A 26807-nucleotide genomic window follows, 5' to 3' on the forward strand; every position below is an offset into this window, starting at 1 on the left:
AATGTTACTGCTCCCAATCAGCTCACCAGAATACACCTTGCTCTTAGAGACGGGCAGTATGAGCTTCCAACCAAAAATAGTGAAGATTGCCATGACGCTTTGGTCCAAAATTCTCGCATCTGACCCTACCAGCTACCCAAGAAGAGCATACGAAAACTTAAGAACTCTGGATACACTGCCTAATAACAAACTTAAACTCAATTGGTTTAGCCTTCTGAAAAATGTCCTTCTCAGGTGCAAACATGACTATCTAATCGACACGACTGATCACAAAAAAGTACTGCTGGCCATCCCCACCGTTGAAGCTGTGCTCTCATCTATGTGCTATCTAGAAGATGTCAATAGAGCATTGAAGTCCACGTACTGTCCTCTATTCAAAGAACTCAAAAATCTAGAAAACATCAATGTCAAAGCATACCTCTCTTCCAACCTACCATGGCAATTTGTTAGGCTGTTCGCTTCCTGCCGTTTAGCTGTCGGCCACACGCTCCGCTTACATATAAAGAAAGACATATTCTCTATTGACACAAACGAGCAATGCCCTCTCTGCAACCGAAACTCACCAGAAACATTGGAATATATTATCTTCTATTGCCTGGCTTACAACGGAGCCAGAACTAAATACATCAAAGCATCCAATCTTACCATATTACTTAGATACTACAGCACGTACGATGTGTCCAATTTGTATTATTTCCTCTCCGAAGCTACAAAATTAAGATCTCTGATGTATTAAAATCCGTCTAATTGTTCATTCCTATTTTTATGTCATTTTAACGTTTTGCATACACCGTAAACATTAAATACAATACTGTTAGACATGTATACGTAACTTTATAAAATTAGATTATATACAACTATCATATCCAGGATAACTTACTATGTAGTCAAGTCCCAGTAAAATTGTAATGGGTCTTGATCTGACTACAATTAAATAAATAATAAAAAATAAAATAAATATTACCCAAGTTCTCGTGATATTTTTATTTAAATCACGATCTGGCAACTCTAATACCTTGATAGCTGCTATTTTAATAATAACTGAGAAGGTTGTTGAGAACTTGATCAATTTTGTTTTTAAATGCTTCAGAAAGTACGTGCTTCCGAAGAACTTTAGGATCGGTGCTTGTAATGAACAATTATTATTGCAACAACAGACTACATCTGCTGAATTATTATATGTTCTTAACAACAATTTGTTTATAATTTAACGGTACCTATTTCAGGGTTTCCACTATTGAAAAAATGTTAATTTTGCATCTAATAGTGGGTCATCTAGAGCTTTCTTTACTATCGCATCAGAATTACAAAAGGGCTCTGTTTTGTTTTTTTTGGGCTTTTCAACGTATTTTACCACGGAAGGTAATATTTGTTTTTCTCTTTCAGCAACTAATGAGTTTTCCAGCCACCTTGTACCGCAAAAAAAGAGAGGATACACGTTTGAATCTGATGCTTCAGAATAATCTGCTCTACGAGCTGGTACATTATTAAATAAATTAAACAATGCTTTTAGAAATTCATCAATTTTCCAGCCAGCACCTTTTATACCAGCTTTAAATGCGTTATGCAAAACGTGTAATCCGCACGTACCAATATCAATAAATTTTTTGTGTTCCTCATTTTTTTCCAAAGTTAATTGTAAATCTTTTAAAAATTTTAAATTGACGTTAGGACCATCCATTGATAATTGTATAATTTTATTGATCATTTTTTCGGGTACACATTTTTGGAATGACATTAATAAATCAAGCGCTCGCGTTTTTCCTAAAAACGCTGAAGTTAAATAACGTGAACAAACTCTATTTTCTTCTTGATTCCAAAACCTCACAACAATGTCCATTTGCTGCTTTTTACTGACAACGTTTAAGCTTTCATCAAAACCTATTACAACAAATTTACATCCATTCAAAAGATTCAGTGACTTATTTTCAAAATACGTTTTTAATCCATATGTTATAATATACGATGCCTTCGTTCTCCCTACTTGCATTTTTTTTGCTATCTCGCTATCTGGGAACATTTTTACCAATATGGGAATACTTGACTCGATGTCCCGTAAATAATTATGTCTTATAACATTGAATATAATCCATAAAATTTCGGCTTTACTTACGTTTTCACTACTTAAATAACTACTAATATTTAGAGATCTGGAGTTTCTCTCCAGTATTTCAGTCTTGTTTGTTACAATTTGTTTTTCTTCCTGTGATAATAAAGAGCTGCTTGCACTAATTTTTGTGCGAGGACTTGTTCTTTTTTGGTTTAAGTTTGTTCCATTTTTCACTGGATCAGGCAAGGAAATTTCACGACTTACTGAGGGCGTTGAATTTTTTGTATTATTAATACCTACATGTTTTTTTGAATGTGTGTGACTTATTAAGGCTTGCCTACCCATATTGCTCAGACTAAACTTAACCCTACACCAGTCACATTGTGCAGAGTGTGGATCTTTATCTTTTCTGACCCATGGGAATTCAAAAATCCACTCCTCTTTAAACTGACATTTACGATTATTAGGTTTACTCAATGAACTCATGATTACCTAAAAAAAAGATCTTTATATATTTTACATGTTATGAAAAATAATCATAGTAGGAATAAAAATTTATGTTAATAATATATGTTCATTTAAGTTTAAATATTTTATAAAATTTCTAATTTATTAAATCTCTTGATTATTCAAAAAACTAAATGTAACGTAAATTGAATGGGATAAATTGAAGTAGATTTTTTAATTATATTTTTATTCCTAAAAAACTCTAGTTATATTTTATACTAACTATTTCGAAGATCGTAGAGTTTTAAATCAACTACAACTACCCTTGGAATTGATATCCTTGTAGAAACTGTGACGTGTCGTATACTCGTGTACTATCTTCCAACCTTTATATCAGCTATTAACAAAGTTCAAAATAAGAGAAATAAATTAGTTAAAATGTATTTAACATTCCTCCATAAACACAAATCGTACTTTATTAGAAATCAAATATTTAAAAACGTTTGTTAAATCATTAAAATACCAAGACGATGATTAAAAAAACAAAAAAGCTCTACTTCTAGAAAATCATATTCTACTCTAAATACCCTGAATTTAAATAATTTAGTGAATAGTCATATAATTATGTTGGCTCAAAAAAATGAGCTTTTTTTGTAAATAAATACATCGAGTATAAATAGAGAAAAAAATTGAGAAAGCTACAGTCACAAAGACTTATATAAATATGACACACGAGACGTACATGTTGATACATATACGAGTATGTATACGATAGTGATGTATTGGGATCTGACACGAAGCGTGAGTGCCCTTTCGTAGAGAAAACACTAACTGTATGAGAGGTGCAAGAAATCAGCTGAGCCATAAGATCAGTATGGATAGTTCATCGATTTCACTAAATGTGATTAATCAAGCGCTCGATGCTACTTGAATTTCATAAGGAGATCAAGATAGGATGTAGGGCTAAGTGATTATCAAAAAATTTTGCAGCTTAAAAGTATATCGTGAGTGGCATGAGCGTTTTACTTTTGAAAGATCGACTCTCTCCATGTATTAAGTATATCTGTATATATGTTCCCCCGCCAGCTCAGCGTTTTCGCGTGCATGTTTGGCAAGTGATATATATTGAGTATGTATACATAGGTATGTATAGGTATATGAAATACATGGTGTCACCCGACCGACCGACTGAAATACGCTCATGCCACTCACGATACACTTTCACGACGCAAAATTTTTTGATATTACTTAGCCCTAGATCCTATCTTGATCTCCTTATGAAATTCAAGTCGCATCGAGCGCTTGATTAATCATATTCAGTGAAATTGATGAACTATCCATACTGATGTTATGGCTCAGCTGATTTCTTGCACCTCTCATATAGTTAGTGTCTCATATAGTCCTCACTCGCGCGCAGCCACTATTCGACTTAGAGAGGTCAAACTATTCTTGCTTACAATATCATATTACTCTTCCCCACGCTCGCTCGAAAAAACAACCGCGACTTTACCCCCGCTCCGTCGGGAGTCTTCCCTTTGCTGTGTTTACCAACCCAATTATTTTAGCTCACCCACCTGTTACTCTACGCGTAGATTATATACGTGAGATGCCTGGCCCACTGCTGAACGGCGCGGCGGCTGGGTGGAGACCGCTCGTCAGGACTCGCTTTGACATCCTTGTCGTCGGTCGTAGCAAACTCCCCTATGGTCCTTACGTGGCACTCTCTTCGGCCGTGTTGTCCAGTCCTTTGCTCACATTCCAGAGGTTACAGCCGACACTACAGGTAGCCGCTTGGTTCTCGTCTCAGAGGTCAGGCGATTAGGTTGGCGCGATGCAAGCTAGCAGACAGGTCGAAACGAACTGATCCCGCGAGCGTAGCGTCATAGCGTATAGTGGTGGCTGCAGGCCGCTTCGTTTTCTCGTATATCCCCCCTCCTCGATGCTGCTATGCTCTCTCTCGATCTCTCGCCTCACGGGCTTTCTGATGCATATGTAATATATATATGCTCGATCTGCTCGGGTGTGTCGACACCGAGTCGGTGTGAACTACGTGCGAAGCGCTCATAGTACACAGTCTACACACTAACTCACCCATACGCATAGGCATACTCATGCTGAACAGCAGACTGAGCAGATAAAAGCTGCAGACTGCATATATATTTCATGTGTACAAATAATCTTTCTGTGATATTAAACTTTCATAGGTTGGGAGTTCTTCGCTCTTGCGTCCTCTGAACTGAGCTTGTCAACTCGCCAGCACCATACGCTCAAAAAATTAAATAAAATTCCAGGTATTCATAAAAATTCCCTGACATTTCCAGGTTTTTCCAGGACAAAATTTTTTCCCTGACATTTCCAGGTTTTCCAGGTTTTCCAGGTTTTCCAGGTATGGTGGACACCCTGCTATTTAAGACAAGAAAAAAGTTCTAATAATGCCTACCAAAAAAAATCATATTGCTCTCGTGATACCATTTGAAGAAACTCTCAGTGACGCTGAAATTCTCAAACATTAATTGCAAGATCCCAATGGGCTTGTCGGCATTTTAAAAAAGTGGTGTTTTTATTTTGGACTATGGATCGTAGGTTTCTTTAAAAAAAGGGTTTAAAAGTGCTGATGCCCGCCTTAAAAGGAAAAATAAATTATTTGTTTCAAAACTTTGCTGGGTTATAAAGGCTTCACGTGGAACAAGCGCACAAAAAAATTAACTCTTACATCATCAATTCAAAATCCAAGCCTTTTCAGATGCTGGAACATATTGCAGAACAGTATGTGACATTAAAAGTCTTACTAATAAAAGATTCAACTTGGATAGTGATAAATTAACAGTGATTATTGAAAGAACGCAGATACAAAAGAATGAAACTAATTATTTAGCTACAAGCGTGTCAGATGCTGACTACGATTAAAAGTTGGTACTATTTCAAAAAATCACTTCAAACGATTTGCTTGAATTCCAAGAATTGACATTGCAAGATCTAGAACTGTTTTTTACAGGATCTTAACAATTGAAATAAGCTATTTCATATTAAGGTAAAATGCGTGATAAAGAGAATACACTTTTAATCAGTTACTTAAAGGACGAACAACATATTTTAAGATTTAACTTAAGGTCGAGACACATCAATAGTAAAACTTACAATATTACATTCATTACAATCCTACTTATGCAGAAATAAATCCTATTAAAAGGCATTGCTGAAATTGTGCTAATGGTTTACGAATGATAGGTTGTTGCTCACATGTTGCTGCATTAAGTTATTATATATTGTATGTCAGGTTCTTATTTAAAGTAATCTGTCCAGCTGAAATATTAAGAAATCTTTGTAACATTGAAAAAGTTTGCCCTGTTATGGATCAAAATAGTGACGGGGACCAAAATACAACCCTATAAGCTGAAACAATATAATAAACAAAGGTAGTTTATTAACATATACTGATACTATCTCGTCTGTTTGGACCTAAATAAATAGTAACATTGTAATAACTCATTTTAGATAAGCTAGACATGTTAGTACACTATCATGAAAGAAGCTTTGTTATTTCTAACTGATGCTTTTTATTAATTGATGTAGTATACTTAGTCTGAAAGTAAAATTGCAACTCAGAGAACTCAAGGTGAAGATTTACAGTAAAAAAAAATCTAACGCACCATTCACGATACCTCTGTATTGTTGTAAGAGTTTGTGAATTACACATCAAAAGGATTTTAAGAATTGTAAAAAACGTGATTGATAACAAAAAGCTAAAAAATGCGTTAAAAATTATATTTTTCCACTCAATTTTAAATACCCCCGTTTGACCACCATCGTTAAAATCGTCATTAACAAAATATACTTCTATAAAAAAAAAGTCAGAGACCTGTTACAACAAGAGTTTGAAAATAGGGCAAGCAAAGTAAAAGTTTTTAAGGACTGAATTTTACATAAATTAATGATTTTTTAAAGGTCCCGTTATCCATATACGAGTCAAAAAAAAATCCGCTTGGGCATTACTCAATTTACTGTACCCATGAATTTTCCACACTGTTTCTATTTTTGCGATACTGGATAAAAAATAGGACATAAATCAATGCAATTGTTAAGTGCTTTCAGGAATAAAATAACAATTGTTTAGATATCTCGTGCCATGCATTAATCGAAAAAATACAGAAGAATATTCATTAATTTTTTTTTGCCCTACAAATTAAAAAAAATAGAACTTTCTGTACCCTCCCTGTGATTTACAGTAAAAATAGTTTTTTTAGGTTATGTTTATGCCTAATGATTGCCAAAAAACTTTCACTTTAAAGTAGTCATTCAAAGTATATTTATAGTTTATCCAGTTTTTTTCGTTGATTACAACGCAGGAACAAAAATTAATCACAAAAACGCTGTGTTTGAGCGTTCTGGAGCCTTCAAAATTATTGGGCCCTGTGACTTAGTTTACCCTTCATTTTGAGTACTACTAATAATTAAGAGTATTACTCTACCAATAACCGTAGATATCGTTCAAAGAGAAAGCGACAGATACTTATTCCAATGTTTTTTTACTTCTAGTTGTATAATTGCAAAAAAAACTCTTACCATGTATACGATTGATGTCATCATTTACTGTGTAAAGACAAAAGTCCCTTTTTCCTCTTCATTAAAATTCGTTTACTTAAATGAAGTTTAATCATTTGTTTTCAATATAGTTCATTTGTAAGTTACTAACAAAATATTAAGATTCAATAAAAACTTTATATGATGTAAAAACTTTGATTTGGATGTCATTTTAATACTTTTGTTTTAATGGTCTTAAATGGATGCATTATTGATACAAATAAAGTTTCCAACAGTAAATTTATAAAAATATATGTATTAAAAAAAGGTTAAGATGTTTTAGAAAACCTGTAAAAGTCTGTGTAAATGTGATTTTTGCTTACGAAATTCCGTGTAGTTCTAGTTTCAACGCAATTTTAAATAACAGTAGTAACAGTGCGTTACTAAGTGCATAATTATACAACGTATAATTTAACATCTTCACAAAGTGGAGTGTACAATTGACCATGATAGGAAAATGGTTGTTGAAAATAATCTAACTTTATTAAAATCTTTGACTTTGAGATTAATTATTAGTCATGGAAAACGCTAAGACTAAAAAAAATTGTTTTCTGTATAAAATAAAAGTGAATAAAGATGCATTTTCTGTATTCAAAAAATTGATGGTATAAAAACTTTCATTTCGATTCTGTTCTCCAGTTGTAATTTGCTGGATTTTCAGAAAAATTAAAACTGTACACTCAAATAGTGAGAAATAATTGGGAATTTCAAAAAGATTTGTGTTTACTAACGATTTCAGGTAAATTATAGTTAAGGGTTTCGTTTAAATAATATAGTTCAATTTTTATTTTTTTTATTTTAGTAAAGGTAATTGTTTATCTTAGTACTTCAATAACTAACTTGATAGTTTAAGCTTACTTAAAAGATTGTGGTTCTTAGTTGTACGAACAATAGAGTAAATTTATTAATATTCAATTACTTTGGTATTAGTACATGGGCAATACATAAAAATATGCAGTCAAATTTGATTTTTTTAGATAATGATATGTAGTTTTTAACATATTGTTGGTAGTTCATTCATAAAGAAATGAAAATAATTTGGCTAAATTTTTTCCAGGTCTGATTACCTGTTAAAATAAGAATATTCTTTTATGACTTATGAAAGTCAATTCTAGTTACAAATTCACAGAAGAATTATTTATTATAAATATTCTAAATAATGTAAATACCCTGGAATGATGAAAATTAAAAAACATTATACTTTAAACAACAAAAATAGAAAAATGTTCATACTGAAAAATGCATTATTCGTCAATATTATTTAAAAGACATTTTAATCGACATTTAATATCCGATAAAAATAATAGAAAATGTATTTGGGAACATAAAAAGTCTTTTTTTAACAGATAGTTATAAAAGACATCTGAACAGTGTAAATAAAAAGTTATAATATGTTTAATTATGTACAACAATATGGGGTTGTAAAAATATATGTAAGAAATGTTTTTTTTAAGTTATTAATTTTTTGTCAACTACCCATATTTTACGTAATTAAAAAAATTCGAGGTAATTTTAAGAATAATCAAATTCATCATACGTCGTAAATATAATGCTGTTAGTTTCTAAAGAATCTTGTTTGAATATTTTTGCTCAAATATCCTTCGTTTTTCAATTGTATTGGACATTAAACATTTTTATTTTTCTGTCTCTAATTTGTAATACTAGTGTTAAGAGTTATTTGTTAATAAAGCAAATACTATGATTCAACTTTAAAACACGGAATTAAAAAACAATGGGATGGTGATTTATTAGTTTCTTTATTTATTTATTTATTATTTTTTTTTTTTTTATACCGGGTTACCACGACAGCCTACTTGGCCTAGTCGCGGGGGCCACCCACTCACCACCTATGTGTGGGGGTGTATTGCCACACCCATCTCTAAACCTTTTTCCTCGCATGCTACCTGAATCCATGGGCCTAGTGTGAGTATCTCCGGTGGAACACCTTGCCAGTTAAGCTGACACTCTCTGCACCGATGGTGCATCAGGTCCACTTACCACTGTGTAGCCTTTTCCTCGGAGAAGACTCCATTATTCCAGGATGTCCACTCCTCGCCGGTTAAGCTGGCGCTCTCTGCCAAAGCATCGGATCCAGGCTAATTAGCATCACCGAAGAAGCCCCGTGTTTCAGGGGCCACTCCTCGCCGGTAAGGCCGGCGATCCCTGCCCGACGCCTGGCATCGGGTCCGCTAATCCCTAGCTATAGCCCTAACACTGTTTCGCATTTACCCAGGCCCGAAGACCTGTGGGGCAAGGAAAAAACCCTGGAATTACTCTGAAGGAAAATTCTACGGAAAAACCTGCCCCGAAACAGCCGGGGTTACATAGGAATTTTTCCCGATGAAAACAGTTCTTGAAAAAATCTGCATTCACCGGGAATCGAACCCACGACCCCTAGAACTGCGTTGTATCAGTAACAAGCACGCTTACCACTGAGCCAACGCCGCTCTTATTAGTTTGTTTATTGATCATACTGCTATTTCTTTTTTTTAATTCCAGAAAATATTCGAGATAAATTTCTTCTTTCAACTACTAATTTGTTTCTGAAGAAAATTTTTGTGTTACATAGATAACGTAAGGTCTAATTTCTTATTTCGAAAGCTTTGTTGAAACATAAATTTTTTTAAAATTGTTATTTATAGCATAGTTTTTGAGAATATAAACGTATTTCATTACTTTTGGGAGATCTTTTACAAATTAATTAAAATTTTCAAAATGTTTATCGAAACTAAATTTCATACCGTCAACCAATTTAATAAATTACAGTCATCATTTGAAATTATCAATAATTTAATTTTCACTGAATTTTTAAATTCTAAATGTCAAAGTTGAATGTTTTATTACTTCTTTTTTGAAAATGCTAAAATTGTATAATACAATGAACATATTAAAATTTAAGGATGCTCTTGCACTGGTCTTCTGCAACTAAATAGCGATTTGTTTTACAGAAAAAAATGTTATGAATTCAACGGTATTCGCATTTTTGTCCGTTATCCTGAAAAATTTCAAAGTATTTGATACTAAAGTTTGTCTAACGTAACATTACTCTATGAAACCGTGCTTCAAGACGTTATATATTGTCTGTAATCTAACTGTAACAGCATATTCTCTTAACGAAAAAACAACTATTTCGAAGAAAAATTTCTCATTTTTCAAAATTTCTATAGTAAAATGTATGTTATCGTGGAAAACATCAAGATATTTGTGTTAGAAGTAAGCAGTGGCAAGAATCTGTATCGTGAATGCATGTAAAAACAACGAGCTGTCGTTTGCTACTTGATGATTATATAAGTAATTATACTGATGTTTTGAGAATACGTATTATCAGGTCACGAGAGCCTTCTTAAATACAGTGGTACTATTTACCTATTCTCTGGTAGTACAGGTTGGCCCATCAACCGCGCAGATGAGTAACGGTCCACTAGTACGTATATATATATATATATATATATATATATGTGTGTGTGTAAATATATATATACGTACATCTCTGTCTGCCAACCTCCCTCGCCGCTACTTTCATTTCTTTTTAGAAGTCTTTAAATTCAATATGTGAAATAATGACTTATGTAACATTAACATTTTTTGTATTGCTATATGTTTTATGAATCTATACATATTTTTTAGGTATACATCAAATTTTTACTAATATTATAAGTATAGTGAAACAGAGAAATGTATCAAAGCGAAAAATAATTTATTATTCTCGACATTATTCTTTTTTGGTAAATTAACATTAATATTTAAATAAAACTTGACTTTTAACAGTAACTATTCTTACAAGAATTTTCATTTCTTGTTTACTTAGTTCATCTTAGAAATGTACTTTTGTAACCTTTGACCATAGAATTATTTCTGTTTGTATTGAACCATTATTACTTTAATTACTTTCGTGTATCTGGAAATATTAAAAATTTATTAGTGCATGAGATCATAGTTATTATGTACAAATGAATGACTTTTCCACAACTTGATTAAACAGTTTTTGGATCAAGTAGTCCCTGTATATTTACGTAATTTATAAGCTGAAATTGAGACAAAAAGGAGTACTTCGTATGGTATACATAAATGGTTTGTCAAAGAAAGATCCAAAACTAATGAAAATTTCCAGGAACCATCCATTATTTCAGATGTATACATATATGCAGTATTTGTTAAGTTTGTTTTTGTTAAACATAATCATTACAAAGAAATTTTTACTTAGCACTGGTTACGGAACTGATATTTCGACGCTTACATCATAATCTTCAATCCAAATCTTCGATTTTTACAAACGCAATTGAAGGTATGGTTTACATTATATTAAAACTCATTTGTCATCATAATATAATTGTTTAAAATAGATAAATTACCTAAATTTTAAAACTACATCAGTTTTGTAAATACATTTCTAGAAATATTTATATATATATATAACCATGGATATGTGGGGCTCCTGCACGGAAAAATTTTTTAACTTATAGAGCCGAATGAGGCATGCTAGAAAAGTTTCAGTCTCTTTGATCTCCTACTGTACGAGTGTACAAGTTGTCTTTCCTCAAAGATTGAGCCACGCGAATTAAAAATAGCGTTGAACTGAGACTGCAAAACTGCACGCCGTGCATCTTTGAGTCAAGGCAATCTGTACACTTGTACAGTAAGAGTTCACAGCGACTTATATTCCTCTAGTATGCGGAAGTAGGCGGTATACGTTCAAAAAGTTCTGCAGAAGTAGTGAAATCAGTAATCGTAGTAGTTAAAAGCAGTTTGAGTTGCAGAAAAAGTAGAAGTAGAATGAGCAGAACATCTGACATAGTCGTATTTCTTAATTTTTTAAAATAATGTGTAAGGGATTTTTTGTAATGTAAACACAAGGGCTTAAAATTTATAAAAATCTTATATTATTCAGAATGGATTAATAACTACTCTTTGGCGTGGTTTTTTTTTTTTTTTTTTTTTTTTTTTTTTTTAATAAACAAAATTAATCAAAAGAAAATATAACGCATCGTTAGTAGCAACAATATTACAAAAGAAAACAAACCAAAACTGTAACTTGATAACGAATTTAATCCGTTGTTCAAACACTAAATTTCTTTCAAACGTTAGTTCGTATTATCAAGTGATAGTTGAATTCTAGTTTGAATTAATTTTATTTACTTTGGACAAAATTGTATAAAAATTTGGTTAACAGCCAGTAGAATCTAACATCAAAAATAATTATTATCAAACTTGACAGTTTCTAAACATGAGGATTCGTAAAAATTATAAACTTAATCATACAATCATAATAGTATGTCTGTTAGATTAAAAAGAAAATTTCTAATTATGTTAAAACCATCCACAATGCCTTTTTCTAACGTAGAAGCAACACTCTTTCATTTATTAATTTTAAATTTCAAACATTTTTCACTAATGCGCAAGGAACTTCTTTTTCTGGCAAGGATTTCTTATATTATTGATTTCCGTATTCACTAACAGGCTAGCTTTACAATATATATGTATTAGCTTTCGCTTGAAATCGACTTTGCTAGGCAATATTTATTTGCATCCAAAAAAAAAAAAAAAGCAGACTGTTTCAGGTATCAAGAAAAAAAGGACGGAGCAAACAGGCACACGATTCCCCAACAAAATGCATTGTTTTCTTGATTCAGATCTTGTTCAACCGAATTGACACAAAGAACCTGTTTATTTCGAAAACACGTGGGGTTGACACTTTTCAAGGGAAAAACTACTCTTAATACTTTCGTGTAGTCGAGCCAAGATCTGCCGATTCAATCGTTTTAACGATTAAAGGTGTTACGTCTCCGTTCTTTCTTTGGCTTCCGCAAAAAAGCCGCCCCAATGGACTATGGAGGAGATACTCACTTAGCCCTTGGTGTTGTCAATCCGCCTTGTATCTGGCACAATATGCCGTAACGCCTCGTTCCGGATCTCGATCAGGCTCCCAGATTTTTGGGAGTTGTCAATAAAAGCGTAACGGACGCATCCACAGCTTTGTTTAAATGAAATGAACTATATTATTCTGTAAAACCGCTCAACTATTATTAGCTCAGAAAACAACATTTCAAATAGCAAACTCAAACTTTTGATTAAAAGTAAATGAAAATTTTGCCATGGATAAACTTAATACAGTATCATCAAAAAGTCATAAGGAATACTTTTAAAATTTATGAAGTAATACAAATATGGAGCAGCTTAAGTCAATGATACTTTCCAAGAAGTTAGTACTGTTATTAATTGAAGCATTTTTTGCTTGCTTTTAGAAATCAGAAATCATGTGAGGTGATAAAATTTGGATCAAACCTACAAATTATTTTATGAAAATTTTGTTTAAAAAAAACCAGTGGGTGGTGAGTGCTTGGGTACCCAAGTATGAAGTTATACATCTATAAAATTTTATGGCAGATAATATAATTATAAATATAAATGTACCTTCTATTAAACGATGTTATGTACAAAGGTAATGCAATTATCATTGGAATGAGCATACCTACGTTAGTTGGGTATGGTTTTAATAAATGTTTTAAGATTTAATAACTAAACAATTATAAACAGTGTATTATGTCACAATAGAAATAAGCTATATTTAGGCTGTCCAGTATAAGACTATGCAGTTGCATCGAATCTTCCAATTATTTAAAAACAACTTTCTACCGCGTACGCTGATTACATCTCTAACGTCTCGCTCACATCCGTCACATACGCTCACACACTTATTCTTACTCCATACTTAATACCTTGAATGTAATTGTAGTTGAAAAATTAAGACAAACCATCCTGTAGTACTGCTTTCTTCAATGGTATAGTACTATATGCCAGTGAATGTCCCTTCAAAACGTTCATTACACAAAGATTTTTTTGACAGATACTATTCAAACATCAAAAGTATACTCAAAATAGCACAAGAAATATTTGAAAAGATATCACAGATTGTTTAAGTGTACCCTTTTTCACATGTTCAAATTTAAAAAATTGCAAGTTAAGATGTAACCTTATGGAAAAATTACTTGAAACTGAATGTATAAAATCTGTATGAATATCCCAATTTTAGTTTGTATAAAATATCCTTTTAGATAAATTTTTTTTTTTTTTTTTTAATAACACAAGAAATAAAAGGTAAAGTATGCGTTAAAACATATATCCACAAGAACATCCACATCAGAAAAATATTTGTCAGCGTTGCTGCATATATCTGCGCTCTTTCCACCTCTCTGAACTTTGAGTTGAACTTTTCCCCTACTTACTATGTAATAAATGTCCTTAAGTCAGAAAATCACCTCTATCACAAATAATAACTTTTAAGAAAAAAATGCAATAATAATCAATTGTATTTATACACAACAAAAATTTTTTTTCTAATTTTTTTATATTTTGAAAAATGTCGTGGTTAGGTCGTGGATTGGTACGCGGAAGACCGTGGTTCGATTCCCGGCCAGTGCGACTTTTTTGGGCAAGTACCTCTGTGATTTTTCACATGTGCTTTTTCACCACGCAATGCTCCTCGAGGAGGATTTAGGCGCGGACCTCCTCGCAGCAAAATTGCCTAATTTCCCCCTACCCCCAGTAATGGGAGGCCTTCCATCCCTCTTCACTTCCTTTTCCCAAGTCTGAAGTGCCCATAGTAGTGCCCTTTATAGGAGCCAGACGTAAAGCACTATAATATAAAAAAAAAGTCTCTTACTTCACTCTTCACTGAAAAATTATCAATGCCGATCCTTTTTTCTACAAGTAATCCTTTTATTCCCTTTTTACACATTTTTTACCTATTACCTAACCTTTATTATTGTTTCCCTCTGATGTGCAGAGCTGCTTGAGAGAAAGTTTTTGCCAGATTCGTCTTTTAAACAGATAATCTGACCTCGAATAAAATGAGTACCTTACTAGAAACGCCATTTCAAATCAGCTTATAATCAACTGAGCTGTAACTGCCCCAAAATATTATTTACTTTTTTTAAGTGTGGCTATTTGATTATCTACAACACTATATCGAAACGATTTATTTAATTTATAGATATCCTATGAAATGTGTAATAAAATAGATTGATTTTAATATGATAATGCACCATATAGTTAATTTAAAAATTCTTATCAAAATCTTAGAATGAGTAGAATTTCTGGTTGTGACTAAAATATTTTCTGAGTTAATTTCATCTAAAAAAATATTTGTAAAATCTTACAGCACAATAAAATGTTTTTGCTCAAAGACAAAAATAATCAGTAATTTGTAATTAGATATTCGAACCTTATATTCCTCAGAACAAGGAATTTTTTCTAATAATGTTGCTTTAACAATCATAAATACAAAAATCGTGTATCTCATTAGTAACTCATAGATTTTTGGAAGTACAATAATTTAGTTTAATATTTTCAAATGTTGAATCCTGCCACTTTAAAAAAAATCATCAATTTTGTCTTTTGAAATAATACGTTAAAAATTATAACTCAAAGTAAAAATTTATCTTTGAGATTTTGGTAGGCTTGGGGTATAAACAAGCATACGATAGAATTTAGCAGACTATTATTTACTAATTTAAACATGTCATTACGTAGATTTTCGCAAAGGAACTACCTGAGAATTTTGATACTACATAAAAATTAAGAACTTGATTATTGTAATTTTTTAATATTAATTCTTAGTTCTTCTAGGTTGCCTATCTTAATTATTTTTTGTATTTATTTATTTTTTTTCAGTGGTGACTGTATTACATTTGTCTGCTTTGCATAAAATCAAGTAATTATTCATAAATTTTTTTCGAAAGAGGTTAAAGTTTTGAGTTCTGGTCAATTGGTATTAAAAACATTTTTTTATTTTTATCAATCAAATCTACACGTTTTCATCTAACAAGTTGTAGCTCAGTACTTTTTTCTTAGATGGAATGAAATTGGCATCGTGAGGCTAGATTTAGTGTATATAAATTTTGTATACTGTACGTGTGTGTTAAACGGTGAATGTTCTTCAAAACACAGACTTTCGTTTTAAATTATAAACAGTAAAAGCTCAGCGATCTCGAACCGTCGAGCGCTATACCTGATTCTGCAATCGCGTGACATATAACTTACTTCTTTTGAAACAAGCTACCGTCGTAAATTTTCAAACTACGCGTGCAACCTCAAACAATCTTATAAAACGCTCATCTTATGAAATCAATTCGCATCAGTACACCAAATAATGTGATTAATCAACAATTTCAAAATTCTTTACTACGGATGTACACAAGAAACATCATACACAATTTCGACAGCAACTTGTACTTAATGTAAAATCCGATGGATCAGCAGTTTTAACCATCAATTACTGTGAAATTATTGCACCACGACTGTGCTCGTGTCAGTCGAGGGTAATTTGGTTAAGCTCTGATTAGTCGTTTGGATCCCCAACTTGACGCGTCCTTCTTAAACGCAAGAGTATACAAACTCCTCACACATAGCAATATTCGCCTTTTCTCTTTCATCAAGTGCTCCAAAGTAACTATAAAGATTGGAGAGTGAGTTCTGTTGCGTCTTTTAAGCGGATGTAAGACTTAGTTTGGTGATTAAGCTACGTGTTATAAGCGTGCATTTTAAGCAAATGTAAGACTTAGTTCGGTGACAAAGCTGTGTGAGAAAAGCTCGAGCAAACCAGGTCACTGCAAACTCGCTTAAAAAGTGAATCAAGGAGGAACAAGAAAGAAAGGACCGTTGACTTGGATTCCGACGTTAAAATCAGAAGCCTAATTACTGTCATCGCCACGAGTGCTCTCGTGTAGGATTAGTAACATCGTTGCGGTCAACCTTGTAACATCTTACAACTTTTTGCGTGCAAGCAACGGCGATTGGCGCCTGAAATACGCAGGTATATAGAGTCCTACTAGGATATATATATATCTTCGTACATTAAATAGTTATTTGTGTAAGGCATTCCACACGTCCCCTATGCAGTCCTCTCACAACCCGCCGTCAGACCCCCCACCAACCTTAATTTATGGGGAACCTTATGAACACCTTACACAGATCCTGACACACATACACACACACGCGTGCGCGCACGCACACAGTTGTGTACACATATTATTTCATTTTTTAATTTATTATATTATCACACTACGATGATACTTAACTTCCCTGTGGTTATTTGAAATGAAATTTATTATACTGAATTTATGTACAAATTTTTGAAACAAATTAATACGTACATGTCTGTGTATTAGTAGACATCACTCGCTTGTAACATGTATGCTAATAACACAGTGAAAGAATGTGGATGTCGTTTGAGTGAAAACAATTTTAAAATCATATTTAAATAAATATAGGCATTTAGAAAAAATAAATCTTATTATGCATAAATCACTAATTGGTTTTCACTAATTCAAGATTAGGAAAAAATCAAGTCTATACCTGCAAAATCTCCACGTATGCGTTAACCAATATGTATCCAACATGTACAGACATACAAAAAGTATTATGTGCAGAGTTGTTGCGTGTAGGAAAATAAATATGCTCTGAGTGCACACAATAATAACATGAGAAAAATAAGGAAAAATTCAAGTTTTTTTCCTGTTATTTCACTTGTATTATTTTTTATTAAGCTATCTACACTCCACTAACTTTATCTATACTTAAATACTTACTTTGAAATACTTATTTTTCTCTATTTTTCAACACCACCTACAAGGTAAATAGATAGATTTTAATACATACGAATAGTTTTAAATATATATATATATATATATATATATATTAAAAACAACACTAGAACTTCAAACGAAGTACCATTATCAAAAAAGCTCTTTTGAAATTTCAAAAATTTAGCTGCAAGTCAACATAATTTATTTGTATATTCGCATAACTACTTTATTTTCAGGAATAAGTTAACTAATTTTTCTCTTAACAGTCGCGTATTGTGCTTAAAGTTTAGCTTGTAAAGTATAACACTAGTATATATTTTCATCTTTCTATACTATATATTTATTTTAATTGGGCTGTGTACATAACAACTCACTTTTTTTGCTGACCCCATCAACAAAATTACATCTTGGTAACCTCCACCCAATAACGTGGAAATAGCTCATTTTGTCTGTCACTTAATGCCTCTAAAAACATTGAAAGTTTCGTACCACCTTTTACTTACTTGAAGTAAAAAACAAATTTATTTATATTTATAGTTTGTTATCCACTTTTCATTCTCTTGGAAAAAAATAGATCGAACTTTTTCGTCAATATTACGAATTTAATATTAATTAGCTTACACATTCTAATTACCTTCTACATACCACCATTTGAGTTTTACAATCCCTGTGCCCCTTATAACTCACCATAATACATTGTGAGAACTTTGACTTTAAGATTAATTTTTGGACATCGTAAATGCTAGTATGAAAAGAAACAGCTTTACGTTACAATGATTGGCAAAAACGATAAACTTCCTGTCTTCAATGTAATTTTTATATGAAAACTTTATTTTTAATTTTTTCAATTTCTTATCAACACATCTATTGACCCATTTTTTAAATTCAATTTTTGAAGGGCATACCTTCATACATATTGTATGAAATTTTATTTAAAATTTATTTAGAAGCGATTTTGCAAATGTTATATTACACAGCCACACACAAAAAAAAAATTTCGGGTTCGAGTGTCGGACTATGGTAGATACATGTTTCTGGAGTCGCTGAATATTAATCTGGAGTCAGAATCACCCCATTACATTAGGATTTTCCATAACCTCCATATAACCCTTTTTGAGCTTAATATAGGTATAAACCCTTCATATTAAACCCCGTAACTCCTTTAAGCAACAACGCAGTAATCCTATGATACCTAAAAATTATTACTCAATTATCATACAACCCTATCACACCATATCCCTATACTATAATCTAATAACCTTACTTTTAAAAATTACTTCGTAATCTAATAACCCTATTGCTCCTAAATCAAACGAAAATAGTTAATCTCAGGAAATTTGTATTACTATTTGTACATGCAAGTACCTTACCATCCATAGGAATCTCACAGCCTCAGTATTGGTGGCTGGTGAGGATGTAAAAATTGGCTTCCAGGTGTCGTCATAAAGCTAACCGCAGTTCCGCAAAAGGTTGTGAAATTTTATGATAGTCATGTAAACTATGATCAATTTTGTTATATCTGTTCAAAATTTGAAGTGAAATCACGGCAAACGCCAACTGACAAGTCCATTAGTTATATATTTGAAGAAATTTTTAATTTGCGAATTAATAAATACAACTGTAGTGTATGTGTATGAACGAACGTGTACGGACGACCAGAGCGCCGCGACGCCAAGCTTAGATAATAGAAACGTATGTACCTACATTACAGTTGAAATAAAAGGGAGTTACTTCCAAACAGCAGTCGGGTTCACTCATACCTCTTCCTAAACTGAATAGTGGCGACGAGGATAAAAGTAAAAGTAAATAGATGGTAAACTTGTAAACGGTTAATAAAGGATACTAGATTAAAGTAAACGGTAAATAGTATACGTATTAAAGACACAGCAAGAAATAATTGGAAATGTAATGAGCGGGGAACGGGAACAAGATGGATTCAAGACTTAGGAAATTACAAAAGTGTGTGTTGCGAATGAACTTCAAGTGAGTGATTCGGAAAATTTAGACGATCTGAGAATTAAACTGAGAGAATGGGTCAAAAAAAAAATTAACGAAGGAAAAGGAAACGAGGTGATTATTTTGGAAGATATCGAATCCGAAAGTGAACCAAACGAAAAGAAGAAATATACGATGGAAATAGCAGTGCAACTGGATTTTGATGTAAAAAAAGACGATTGGGAAAAATTAATTGATAGGTTGGAGTAGTGCTTTATTGCCAATGATATAGTGGATAAAAAGAAAATGAGAGCAATCTTGTTGAGTAAAGTAAACGCGGATACTTACGATTTAATCGATCGAATTTGCAAGCCCGAGAAACCTGGCGAAAAAGAATATGAGGATATCGTCAAGCTTGTAAAAAATCATTCGAAACCAGAAGCATCATATTTAGTACATCGAGCAAAATTTCGTCAGCGCTTGCAATTGGAAAATGAATCAATCACCGAGTATGTGGCAATACTAAAAAATCTGAGCAAAGATTGTAAATTTACGCAGTTGGAAGAGCAAATTTTGGATCAATTAATAACAGGACTGCGAAGTAAGGAAATAAAAATGGAGCTGCTCAAAATGGAAAATCCAACGATGGCGACGGCAGTGAAGAAAGCGTTAGCATGCGAAGCAGCACATGTAGGAGCAGAAAAATTACAACGCAAGGAAAATTTCGTAGCTCAAGGTGAAATACATAAGGTAAATATTCAATCTAAAGGAAACAGCAACAGAGGCAGAAATAACAGGGGGAGAGGCAGAGGTAATCAAGGCCGACCAACGGACCAATCAACGACACCAGGGGCAGGAGCATCGCAACGAGGCGGACACCGAACAGCGGCGAAAACAGGTGACGCAAAAAAAATTTGCTATTGTTGTGGAAAAGCGAATCACTTTGCGCGAGAATGTCGGTATCGACAGCGCACTTGTAATATTTGTAAATGTCGCGGGCATTTAAGTACAGTATGTTTTGAAAGATCAAGAGTGTCTGATGCGAATGAGAGAAAGAATACGAGAGTTAGTTACGTAGATTCCGCGAACAAAGACAGCAATACAGATAGTTTGACACGCGAAATAACTCATATGTTTCCCAAAAATAGAGTGAGCAAAATTTATTATTTAAGGTCGTATGTGCGGGGAAGTACACGAGTAGATGCTCAGTTTATAACAGTAAAGATAAATAACGTTGAAATTCCTATGGAAGTTGATTCGGGTGCTGCGATTTCAATCTTGCCGTTAAAGTACAAAAATAGATTTTTCCACGATATTGAAATGTATGAGTCAGACATTACGTTGCTTAATCACGATGGATCCTTATATAAGCCAGCAGGTATGCTACGACAAATTGAAATCGAAGCAAACGGAAAGTCTGTATCTGCTGATGTTTACATCACAAATGCGAACGGGCCAGCAATAGTCGGTCGAACGTAGTTCAAAGCATTTAATTTGTGGCCTCTATTTCACGATTTAAAATATCAAACGATCGAACCAAAAGTTGTAGCGAACGAGAAATTGAAAAGTATAATAAAGAAACATGAAGCGGTATTTACGGGCCGGGGAAAATTTACAAAAGGCGAAGTAAAATTAGAATTAAAAGAAGAGGCCAAGCCAAAATATTTGCTAGCACGATCGGTACCATTTGCATTGAAAGAGCGAATTGAAAATGAATTAAAGCGATTAGAAAGTCAAGGAACAATCGAAGCGATTGAGCACTCTGAGTGGGCTACTCCAATAGTGCCAGTGCTTAAACCAGATGGCAGTATACGTATGTGTGCTGATTTTAAAGTCACTTTAAACCCGCAATTATCACGGTAAGGCATCCGGCGCCTAATTTTGAACATGCAGTTGCACAGTTACAAGCTGGGGTTAAATATTCAAAGTTAGACTTAAAAGAAGCATATTTACAGATGCCGGTCGAAGAGAAGTCTCAGATGTTGCTTACTATTAACACACACATGGGATTATTCAAATACAAGTACATGCCATTTGGAATAAGTTCAGCCCCGGGAATTTTTCAATTATGTATAGAGGAAATTTTAAAGGGAATTCCCGGAGTAGCGATTGTAGTAGACGATGTGGTTGAGACGGGTAAAACTACAGATGAGCATTTGACAAATTTCGATAGAGTTTTAGGAAAATTAAATGAATGTGGACTTAAAGTACGTGTGGAAAAATGCAAATTTTTTGAAGATAAAATTACGTATTTAGATTACGAAATTAGCGGTAACGAAATAAAAGTCGATCCACATAAATATCAAGTGATTGATGAAATGAGTAGACCTAAGGATTATAAAGATTTACAATTGTTTTTGGGTGAAATTAATTATTATGGAAGGTTAATAAATAAGCGTGCAGAAAAACTTGCAGGGTTATACGAATGTCAGGGAAAGGAAGAATTTGTGTGAAACGAGGCATGCGAAAAAGCATTTGTAAGTGCGAAAGAGAGTTTGAAACAAGCCGTTGTTAACTATGATCCTAAACTACATCTAATTTTGACGTGCGATGCATCGCCGCTAGGATTGGCAGCATATTTAAGTCAACCCTATCCGAATGGTGATAAACCAGTAGCGTTTGCGTCAAAACGTTTATCAGAAGCGCAAAAAGAGTACTCGCAAATCGATAAGGAGGTGGCTGCAATAATTTTTGGAGTATCGCGATCTTATGATTATGTACTTGCACGTAAATTTATTTTAAGAACCGATAACAGACCGATTTATAGAATTTTCGGACTGGAGAAAGAAATACCGCGAATGGCAGCAAGTCGATTGCAAAATTGGGCATATTTTTTGTCTAGTTTCGATTATAGTATGGAATGTATACGCACCGAACAAAATGTTGTAGCCGACGCTTTATCAAGATTGCTGAGTATCGTGGAGGATAAAAATAACATACCGGAGATTACTTATTTACATTACGTGGTCCAAAGTGACATTGCTCGTTTTGATTATAAAACTGTGGCTCGCGAGACTAGTAATCATAAAATTTTATCAATTGTAAAGCGTCTAGTGAAAAGCGGATGGCCCGAACGTAAAGTGAATGGATGGCCTGATGAATTAAAAAGTTATGCACAACGTAAGGACGAGTTATCAGTTGAGCGAGGCTGCCTAATGTGGGAACAGCGTGTTATTATACCACAAAAAGTTCAAAAGCGTATTGTCGAACAATTACACGAGTGTCACTTTGGCATCGTTAAGATGAAATCTCTGGCAAGTTCGGTCGTATGATGGCCCGGCATCGATAATAAGTTGAAAAACGCAGCAAAGTATTGCCAATATTGTGTTCAGGTAAACGATTCTCCTCGGAAAATGGTGTTGATGCCGTGGCCATGGCCTGACCACCCTTGACAGAGATTACACGCAGATTTTGCGGGGCCGTGTATGGGTTTTACATATGGGTTTTACATATTTTTTGCTAATGGATGCGTATTCGAAGTGGCCAGAAGCATATATAGTAAAAAATATGTCTGCAAATGCGACAATCGATTTATTTAAAAAAATTTTTTTGGTTCATGGACTGCCACGTCACGTAGTGACAGATTCAGGATCACAGTTCAAAAGTGAAGAATGCCAGACATATTTTAAAAATTTAAGCATTAAGCAAACCTTTTCTGCGCTAAATCACCCAGCAACAAATGGCGCTGCAGAGAATTTTGTCAAAACGTTTAAACGTAAAGTAAAAGCAATAATGAATAGTACAGGAGTTAATGTACAAACCGCAATTGATAAATTTTTATTTGGTTATAGAACTACGAAACATTCAACAACAGGTAAAACACCTGCCAAATTATTATTTAAGCGTTAATTAAAAACTCCTTTACATTTAGTACAACCAGATGTCAAATATTATGTTACACATAATCAGGAAAACCAAGTAAAAAATTATGTTGGGAAACGATGCGAAGAATTTGAACAAAACGATTTAGTTGTGGCAATAGACTTCCGTAAAAATTTCGACCCAATGACCAAAGTGGAAGTTGTCGAAGAACTATCTCCAAACAGTTGTTTAATTAAATTTAAAGGGGGAGGAATCCATAAAAGACATGGAAATCAATTGCGTCATTGGCGCGCGAATACAAACGATATACAAAATCAGAACACTGTAATTAGCGAAAATGATAAAATTTGTAACGAGCCAATTAACAGAATTTTAAGGCGATCAAATCTAACTGTAAGACCAGTTCAGCGTTATGAAGCGGAGATATGATTTTATAATTCATCGACACATTTGTTACATAATATTATTAAATGTATTTTCTTTAATAAACAGTTGTAATCACTTAACGAAATAAAAAAGGGGAGGTTGTAGTGTATGTGTATGAACGAACGTGTACGAGCGAACGACCGGAGCGCCGTGACGCCAAGCTTAGATAATAGAAACGTATGTACCTACATTACAGTTGAAATAAAAGGGAGTTACTTCCAAACAGCAGTCGGGTTCACTCATACCTCTTCGTAAACTGAATAACAACAGTTGGCTTCTATCTGTTATTTGTAATGTTTGTGAGAAGATGTTGTTGAAATCAAACGTTAAAAAAACTAAAGGTGTTGTAAAATTCTCCTCTCTAACGACTTGAAGAATCCTTGTACCTCGAAAATCGTCTACTTTTGCTTGAATGATGTTGAAGGTTTTACCATAAAAACTATAAGTAAAATTGTATGTAAGTCTGTGAAATCGCTTACTTCCCCCGTATTGTACAAAAAAACTAATTCTGATACTAGACATGGTGAAAATACTATGGAATTTGAAGAATTCGACACTTCAAGCTACGCTAAGAAGACAACAGCAGTAGCGAGTCAGAGTACGCACTAGATAAAAAGAAATCAAAAATCCCTGTATTAGTATCGAAAACGGAACTAAACGATCTTTTTCAAGATCTGAATTTACCAAAAGATGGTTCTGAATTTTAGGCTTTATAAAAAAAAAAAAAAATCCTTTAAACCTGAAATGACAGTTTCATTTAATAGCAATCGTGATTTTGAACTCCGAAAGTAATTCGTCTAAGATTAACATCCATCTTTAGTATTTTGTAAGGATATGGAAGAGTTGATAAGTGTGTTCCAACCGAATTCTCACCAAGTTTTAGATGAGTGACTTTTTATAGACTCATTAAAGCAAAATGTTAAAGCTGTCCTGATGCATAGTACAAATATTTATTCTCCGATGCCAATTCTTCACTCAACTGTTATAAACGAAAAGTACGAAAATATAGAAATACTTCTGCAAAGAATTCGGTACTAGAAACACTTTTGGCAGATTTGTGGTGATTTAAAAATATTAACGTTGCCCCTTTGACAACAATCGGCCTTCACAAAATACCTTTGCTATTTTTATCTGTGCGATAGTAGAGACATATAGAACCATTACGTTTAATTGAAACGTGAACCCATGAGATCATCCTTCATTTCTGCTTTAAAAAATATTTTTAATACACCGCTCGTGGATCCATCAAAGATCCTCATTCCTTCTTTGCATAGAAAACTTGGTTTTATGAAACAATTTTTAAAAGCTGTGGACCAAACAAGTGAAACGTTCAAATATTTCTCTTTTAAATTCCCTAAACTTCCAGAGGCCAATTTTAAAGAAAGAGTGTTTAATGGACCACATATTTGTAAGATGTCCAAAGAAAAAGATACAAAAAATTTTGAAACTTGAATCAGCAGCTTAGTTACGTTTGAATGATGTGTATCACAAATTTTTAGGTAATAACCAGAGCCCAAAATATAAAGAGATTATTGCCAAGATAGTTAAAAACTAAAAAAAATTGGGCTGCTTGATAAATTAAAAATTACTCTTCTTGTTTGCAAATCTTGCTTGATTTCCAGAAAATCTTGAGATTTCAGAAAAAAGCAAGGAGAATATTTTTAACAAGATTAAAATTTATAGAAACACGTTATCAGGGACGTTGGGATGTCAATATAATGACAAACTTTTGTTGGACTGTGAAACGAGATATACCAAACAGAGATTGAAAGCGAAAAGCATCACGTAGATCGTTTAATGAAAAAAAACCCTCTTTAGTAGCAATGTAAAGTAATAAATTTTATTTATACTGTTTGCACTTTTTAACTTACTTTATTATTATTTTGATACTTATTGGTATTCTGAAGATATTTTGTATGCGTTGTAGTTAATGCTTTTTTATTCTAGTCATTCACTTTTATTCTAGCTATTCGCTTTTTATTGTATTCACTTATGTTTATTCTACTAATTTGTTTTTTATTCTAGTAATTTGTTTTCTTTTTCAGTCCTTCATTTTTATTCCAACCATTCGTTTTTTCTCTGGCAATTTATTTTTATTCTAGTAATTTATTTTTATTTTAATCATGTCTTAAATAGTCTTATTAGAGGTACCTATATGGTGTATAAAATCTGATCGTGCAACCTTCTTGCGGTGTACATCTAACAACGCTAATACCGATGCGCGACGATTTTCTTATTATTTAATGGTATTATAATATCGTTGAAGCTAGTTTTAGAGCTCCTTCCGTACGTCCTCCGGTGTTACGCTGAAGACGTTCATATACAAAGCACCTTCTTTTTTTGCAGAGTTCAGTCGTTTTGGTGATCTTAAGTAGAGTAATTATTTCGTGATGCTTGCCTGTTAACGACTGTCCCGTTTGCTCAAGTTTATTTTTCCTTTATAGCTTCACTGTTAGGTTCACCCAGCGTAGACCTCGGAGAGCATAGGTGATTCCTGGTTGAGTGGTTGGAGTCGAGGGAGTAATGCAGGATCGTTGGTGGCCAGGATTCCCAGCCTCTTGACGAACAACTCTGCTCGTGACGTCTGCCAGTAAATGGCTTACTTGGTTTAATAGTGGCCAGCTTTATACAGTCTATTAATGGATGAATTGTTGCCAGGAATATTAGTAAAAATGTATTTGTTGGAAAGGTTGTATAGCTTTTAATAGCCTCAAAAAGAACTGATGAAATTGATGGTTAAACAGGATACGTAAATACTTATTATAGCCTGGAAATGAGCCGGCAGTGATACTTCCAGTCATTCCTTATTAGGATGTTCGATTATGGAAGCCAGCTGTGGGTAGCTTGACTCTTACCCTTGAAGTATCTGCGTATAAATTTCGTGGGTATGCTGTTGGAACGAACCACTTAGTAAGAAGCTGGTGAAATTTCCACCTGGTGTGGCTGCCCTAACCCTTAAGGTT

The 26807-nt window shown here is 33.3% G+C and overlaps 2 protein-coding genes across 4 annotated transcripts in view; one reads left to right on the forward strand and one right to left on the reverse strand.

The window, feature by feature from the left end:
• osa (trithorax group protein osa) overlaps positions 1-26807 on the forward strand; it is a 528215-nt gene that overhangs the window by 50765 nt on the left and 450643 nt on the right. The gene's annotated exons all lie outside the window — the stretch shown is intronic.
• On the reverse strand, positions 1235-4381 carry LOC149375303 (uncharacterized). Its single transcript, XM_089589270.1, has 3 exons — positions 4359-4381; positions 4099-4242; positions 1235-2252 (listed from the first exon to the last, which is right to left on the reverse strand). The coding sequence occupies exons 1-3, from the start codon at positions 4379-4381 to the stop codon at positions 1235-1237; spliced, it is 1185 nt and encodes a 394-aa protein (XP_089445396.1).

The sequence above is a fragment of the Copidosoma floridanum genome, unplaced genomic scaffold (assembly GCF_036245765.1).
Source record: "Copidosoma floridanum isolate Cflo_tuat_1 unplaced genomic scaffold, Cflo_Japanese_pri ptg000008l, whole genome shotgun sequence".
Taxonomy (NCBI): Eukaryota; Metazoa; Arthropoda; class Insecta; order Hymenoptera; family Encyrtidae; genus Copidosoma; species Copidosoma floridanum.